This window comes from Anastrepha ludens, chromosome 3 (genome assembly GCF_028408465.1).
Source record: "Anastrepha ludens isolate Willacy chromosome 3, idAnaLude1.1, whole genome shotgun sequence".
Lineage (NCBI taxonomy): Eukaryota > Metazoa > Arthropoda > Insecta > Diptera > Tephritidae > Anastrepha > Anastrepha ludens.
Window position 1 is genome coordinate 65,407,584 of NC_071499.1, and position 7,301 is coordinate 65,414,884.

The window sequence follows — 7,301 nt, forward strand, 5'->3', positions numbered from 1 at the left end:
TTTTTGATAAATAATGATCACCGCGACGGTAATTTTCAAAAAACACGACTTCGAGATAATCGCGTCTAAAGTTTTGCGTGCACTTCATTTGTGGATAATTTGCGCGCTTCAACGATCTGTAACTTTCGTTCTAGTGCTACGATTTTGATGATTTTTTGAATTTATATTTTTAAGATGATGTACTTTTAGAATATGCCATAAAAAAAATTTCGATTTTTTACTCCAACACATGGTATATTATATAACCCCTTAACCCATTTTCTACCGCCGTTGCGTTTTCGCAACAGCAACTTTGAACCTTTGTGGCTACAGTAAAAAAAAAGATATCTCTAAAATGTTATATTTTATATTGTAATTTGGACTTTTGACTTTATAATTATGCTCTAAGATTTTTTGTGTGCGGATTTGTTCCAAATCAGGACAAGTGTAGAAAAAAGTGTGCAAAATAATGACTTTTTCATAAAATTGTTTGAGAACTAAAAATAGTTTTTTTTTTACGTTTTCTACTAGTTTCTTAAAAATAAAATATGAAATATTAACATTATCATACCAGCTGCTAATGCAGCTGAAGTTTTCTTGCAAAAATAAACTCTTAAAAACAGGTGTTGCGAAAACGCAACGCTGGTTGAAACGACTCATAAGACTTCAACGTTTTGATGACATTATTTTTGGCGGGAAAATTGATGTTTATGTCATTTTCATATGGCAATTTGTACCATAAGTGCTATTATTTTTATTTGTGCAAGTAAAAATACATTTAGAAGTATTTCGTTGAAAGCTTTTATCGTTTGGTAAGACTAATGTGCTCTTGATATTTTTTGTCAAAATTTTGTACCCTTACTTAATTCTTTATTGAAGAGTAATGGATCGTCGACGTTTTTTAACCATTGGGGAAATAGAATCCTACATAAATACAACATAGCACAGTGAGGATGAAGGCGAAGTAGTTTCAGCTAAACGAATGAAAATTGTTAAACCTATTTCGAAAAAAATAACTTCTGTCGTATATATTCCACCAGCAGATGTTGGCGCTGTAAGTGACGAAGAACTTATTGACGATAATGAAATGATAACAGAGGTACCAGCTATGACGGATGTTTGTAGAGAGTTGGAGGTCGAACATGAATCAGATGTGGAAGATTTTGCGTCGCCGCCGTCATGCTTAATTGGAATACCTGATGATGGACCATCCTGTTCTGCAAAAACAACTAGGTATACAGCAGAAAAAGATTTCGGTACACCAAACTGGAAAAAACCAAACGAATTGATTTTAAATTTAGACTCCCTGACGAATCAGGTGTGGAATCTTTAAAAAGCAATATTGTTGGTTCTATGAGTGAGTCTGAATATTTTATTCCTATGATAATTTTTGGCTCATAAAATTTTTCTTTCAGGTGGCAAAACACCATTTGAATTGTTTCTGCAGTTCTTCAACGAAGAAATAATGCAAATGCTGGTCGTGAATACAAATATGTATGCTCACCAAAATAATATCATAGTGGATATTAGCAAGCAACGGATAAATCGTTTCATCGGAATTTTGATACTAAATGGTTATCATAAAGTACCTCACGTTGAACATTATTGGAGTACACAGCAAACACTTGGTATACCTATAGTAAATCAAGCTTTATCACGTAATAACTTCCACTTGATCTAAAGAATATTTCATCTAATGGACAATTATGGCATTGATGCCACAGACAGATTTGCTAAAGTTCGTCCACTTATTGATGCATTGAATCGTAACTACATGCAGTTTGGAGTTTTTGAAACGTTTCTGTCAATTGATGAGCAAATGATACCATATTTTGGTCGACATTCGTGCAAAATGTTTATTCGTAATAAACCAGTTCGATTTGGTTTCAAGTATTGGGCTCTTTGTTCAGACAGCGGTTATTTATATGCAGTAGCACCATATGGAGGATCGAGTGTACCTTATGACAAGAATGTAGGCTTAGGCGCTTCTGCTGTTCTATCATTGTTAGAAAACGTTCAAAACGCAGATAACCATGCCATATATTTTGATAATTTTTTTTCGTCATACTATTTGTTTTGTTTGTTGAGTGAAAAACGTTTCAGAGCAACAGGAACTGTAAGATCAAATCGTCTTAGAGGTGCAGAGAAATTGCTAAGCACTGGAAAAAAACTGAAAAAACTCCAATACGACTACTGCTCCGAGATAAATAATAAATTATTTGTTGCTCGTTGGCAAAAGATAATGCAGAAGTAACAGTCATTTCTAATTTCAAGCCTGCCGACCCACTAGCTGTCTCACAACGTTGGTGCAAAGCCGAGAAGAAAAAAGTATCTGTTGAACAACCTGGACTTATTCATGACTACAATCAACACATGGGAGGGGTGGACCTACATGATAATGCCGTAGCTAACTATCACGTTGGTATTCGTGGAAAAAAATGGTGGTGGCGATTAATTCAGTCAATAGTACCACTGTTAACGCAAGGAAAATTCATTGCCTGATTTGTAAGGCAGAAAGAACTCGCCATATGTCTCAAATTTCTTTTAAAACTGAAATTGCAGAATCTTGACTTTTATATTGAGAAGAAGTTTCTGATGAAATAAGTGATTCATCAGACATCGAAGAAGCAGAGAGACCAGTCCATTTACCTCGCATAAATGTTCGTGATCATGTCGTATGAAAACCTCCAGGCAACAAACGTAAAAGAAGTGCTATGTGTCACTCACGAACAGTTTATGAACGTAAAAAATGTAATTTGAGATTACATCCAAAATGTTTTGATGAATACCATACAGATTTAGGAAATAAGAAAAAATAATGTTTTTTTTTTAAATATTGCAAAACTATTACATTGTAAACTTAACAAAATACAACTATATTAATAAAGAGAATTCAAAAAAATACCCAACTGCAACTCTGCGTAAGTTATATTATTTCTATGAATAAGATCACAGCGTTTCAACCAGCGTTGCGTTTTCGCAACAGTCTGTCCTGGTGCATCCGGAAGACCTATCGGTCTGAAAATTTGTAAAGATGATCAGGAGTCCTTTAGTACCAACCATACAAAATTTCACGCAATTATCTACACGGAATCTATTACCGGTAGAAGATGGGTTAATGAGCTTATTCAGAATGAAAAAAACAAAAGGCAGATAGTTGATTCTTACAATATTTATATTCCACTAATTATCGTTTCGTGAATTATAATGTTTGAAGTATGTATTCTTTTTTATAGTAATAGAAGAATATTTGTTTTGCATAAATTTCTCATTGGTAATTTTGCAACTGGTACAATTCTGTACGCCCTGCAACTTGTATGATTTCTTCCATCAAATATCAGTTAACGAACATATTTGCTGAGTTGTTTAGGTTTCCATTGCAGTGAAGCTACTCATCCAAATTGAGGTGTGTGCCTCCTTCCTGTCTCACATAAATTGAACGCCCTAAACATCATCTGTTTTTTTTTTTTGATTACGCGCATATACAGTAATATAAACTCAATTATAAAAGCACAAAATAAAGCAGCCACTGCATAAAAATGTTAATTTACTAACAAATCGAAATTTGTTGGCTCAACTTGACCAACAAAAGGTGAAAATAAAAAGCAAACACACGCCTTCACGGCACAATCAAATCTTAAAACTGAAAACCAATTTCTAGTGTGGCCACTCAACGCCACACAAACAAGATGACAGACACTACAAGAAAAGCTTACTCACGCACTCAGCTGCCACAGCGCAGACTCACTTTCGTTTTCAATAGTGTTGAGGGAAAAAAAATGAAGTGAAAAAAATCGACACTCGCAGTAAAAAAATAAAACGCTTCGCTTTGTGTATGTATGTGTGTACGCATGTACCTATGTTTATATTGATGTCAGCGCCCACAAAGGCGCTATGCCATCCCAATAGCAGCGCGTTCAACACTTCAGACTAAACGCGTGCGTGAGCGCATGCGTGCCAACATTAAAAATTAATAATAAAAAAATATTTGCGGCAGAGCAAAACGAAGAAAGTGATCAAGAAGCCAGGTCATAAGAGTTACCGAAAATATAAACGAATGTGGAAAAAAAAAACAAAATTTCAAAAACATGATTGGAAGAAAAAAAAAACGCAGTGTACCACCTAGTAATGGCCAGCGCCAGTCGATGAAATAATCAACGATGACGGTAATGGACCAGTTTAGAAGACGACGAATACTAAGTGGCCCGCGTGCCGCACAGCCGGTTCGACCAGCCACGTGAGAGTGCGAGTAAAAGTGAAGAAAGTTCCCAGATGCTAAAGTTTCGTAAGTTTTGGAATTTTTACATGCCGGCAATGAATGGCTTCGACAGACGTAATTTCGGCTTAGCGGCGCGTAGACATCAAAAATTCAACGTTCAACAGATTCAGACCGGCTTAACAAGCAGACACCAACTTGGCAACGTGGGGAGTAAAAGAGGGTTAAGGCAGTTTATTAATACTTTACATACATACATACAAACAAACAAACATACATAAGTATCTGGCAAATATGTTGCGAAATATTAATGCAAAAAAATTGCTTTTGTTGCTACTGTTGGCGCATGTCTTGAGCTGTAGCACAATTGAGCTGCTGGAGCAGAACAGCAATGAACTGTTAGGTAATACTCTTATGTACATATTTATACGGAGTAGCTACTCTTAAATGTTTGCTAATTTTTATTTACTTTTATCCACTGTTTTTATTTTGAATTTCTCTACCGTCGCCCCTTCTGAATGTAGAATTAAAGGAAATGAACTCAACCGAAACCAATAAAACTATTCCCTTGGCAGCTGCAAGCAATGCGGTACTACGACAATACCCACCACAATTTACAGGTCCCATTGGAGGCGGTAGTGGTATCGGTGGGGGTTTCAACGGTCTTGGCGGCGGCGGCGGTGGTGGCGCGGGTTTAAACGGTCTCGGCGGCTGCCCGCTCTGTGATGCTTCTGTTTATAGCTACTGTTCACACAAAATGCTGCACGATGGCTGCTGTTGCAATTATCCGGGTGAGTAGAATTTGCAATATTTTTTTTTATATAATATAATTTTCAAATAACTGGCTTGCATTTCGTTCTTCTACGCTGATAATACCAATAGAAAAAGTGAACTTTGAATATTTATTTGTAAATTAAATATATTTTAATATCAAAACATAATTTCTCATAAATAAAAAAATATCTAAAAAAATATTCTTCTTAATTTCAGTGCCACAACTACGCCCTCCTCAATGTTACTACATCGACTGCGCGCTGTTATATGCTAAATCATGTTATGAACACTCGCTGATTACGAACTGCTGCTGTAATAACCCATACTGACTAACAGAATGTTGTTTAATATAGTTTAGTTTACATTAAGCTATTTACATTCACTTATAACTTATTTAATAATAAAAATATATATAAATAAACTTTCAACAACACAGTATACTTTTTGTGATAATGGAGGGTGTAGTAGAAAGAAGAAGAAGTAGAGAGAAGTGAAGTACCCTCTACACCTCTCATTCTTTATTAGGTGGCCAGCAGTGTAAAATGTTCTACCTGGATATACTCCCACTTTCCAAAAACATCACTATTTAAATATAATTAAGTATCTCTGTATCTAAGGTCGACTGACACAGAAATCTTAGGGGGGCTCGTGTGCTTGGACTCATTTCCCATGTAAGGTCTCTGGTCCTTTCTTAATGGCTTCCAATGCCTCAATCGAAGCAGGTTTACCCACAAAGCATTTAGATTTTACATACCCCCATAAATAAAAGTTTGAAGGTCTGATATCACGCGATCTTGGTGGCCAATCAATGGATCCGAGACGAGAGACAAATTGCTAACTGAAATGACGACGCAGTAAATCCATTGTTTCACGGGCTGTGCGGCAAGTAGTGCCATTTTTTGTTGGGGCCAAATATTGTGTAGATCACGGGCTTCAATTTCTGGCATCACAAAGCCATTTATCATGGGACGATAGCGTTCACCATTCACGGTTACATTGGCGCCAGCCTCCTCTTTGAAGAAATATTGGCCGATGATTCCTTCAGCCCATAGGCCACGATAAACGGCTGTTTTCAAAGGATGTAATAGCTATTCTAGAATGGCTTCGGGTGCTCTTCAGCCCAAATACGACAATTTTGCTTATTAACGTAGCCATTAAAAAAAAAAATTAACCTTATCGCTGAACAAAACTCTGGTCCCAAAATGCGAATCCTCGTCGAATTTTTCAAAAGCCCAACGAGTGAACGCTTTGGAAGATCACCCAGCCTCAAATCTTGAATTATCTGTATTTTATATGCATTCAAACCAAGATCTTTACGTATTGTAAAATCGCCCAAGTACTGCCATAAGATACACCAAGTTGTTGAAATCGTCTTTGGCAAAACTCTCATTTACAGCCGCAATATTCTTTTAACTTCGGGCTGTGCATGGTCGAATCGGCAAAGTATCATCCAATAATGTAATATAAATAACAATAAATTATTCTCAATATTAAAATATTTAAATATCATTGCTGATGGTTTGCCGAATAGTGAGTGCGGTAGGACGGTTATGTACGCCATAAGTTGGCCTGAGCGCGCGTTGAGCACTTTTCACAGAGCGTCGATTTTCGTAATATAAATGCAAGCCGTTACGTTGTTGAGGCATCCATGATGAAATGTCAATGAATACTGAGAGAAGTATGTATTTAGTTTGACAGTAGTCACGCGCGATCTGTCAAAAAAACCCCTATTGGGAAAAGTACCTCCAATCTGATCATCCGCTATTTCCATTTTGAGGCCGTACGTCAAGATTGGGATATAGGTATAATTAGTTATTGTCTAGAATGTTCACAGTCTATTGGTTATTTGAGAAAGAGAAGTCCTTTTTTGGAAGAATTGAATCCCTGTTTGTTTCTTCTTGCACAGGAGTGGTATGTTATTGGTAGTAAAAACCTGGTAAGACTATCACAGAAGATCGCTATTGAGCAAAGCTGAAGTGTTCGAGCCTAATATTGAGATACATAGATTTCTAGAAAGCTATTGCTCGCAAATGATGGCGAGTTGTGTTCATTCGTTAATTGTATCGGAAGGCAAGAAATTTTTCGACGCAGAATACCAATACGAATAAACATATAAGACAAAGTTGTAGAGAGCGGGGAGTTGGACCCAACTTTGAAAAACAATAAATGCATTTTTATAAATAACTAGCAAACCCCGCCCGCTTCGCTGGGCACACTAAAATAGAATAGATATGGTTTAGAACAGAAAATATATGGTTTTCATATTATTTATTTCTTTATTCTTTATTTAAGCGCTTTGGCATAAACAATATTTTTTGTTTTTCTATTTGTT

At 36.2% G+C, this 7,301-nt stretch overlaps 1 protein-coding gene across 1 annotated transcript; it reads left to right on the forward strand.

Annotated features, from left to right (window-relative positions):
• The first annotated feature begins 4,489 nt into the window (after window positions 1-4,489).
• On the forward strand, window positions 4,490-5,298 carry LOC128856686 (small cysteine and glycine repeat-containing protein 4). The gene is made up of 3 exons (XM_054092001.1): window positions 4,490-4,598; window positions 4,720-4,986; window positions 5,186-5,298. The coding sequence occupies exons 1-3, from the start codon at window positions 4,490-4,492 to the stop codon at window positions 5,296-5,298; spliced, it is 489 nt and encodes a 162-aa protein (XP_053947976.1).
• The last annotated feature ends 2,003 nt before the right edge of the window (window positions 5,299-7,301 follow it).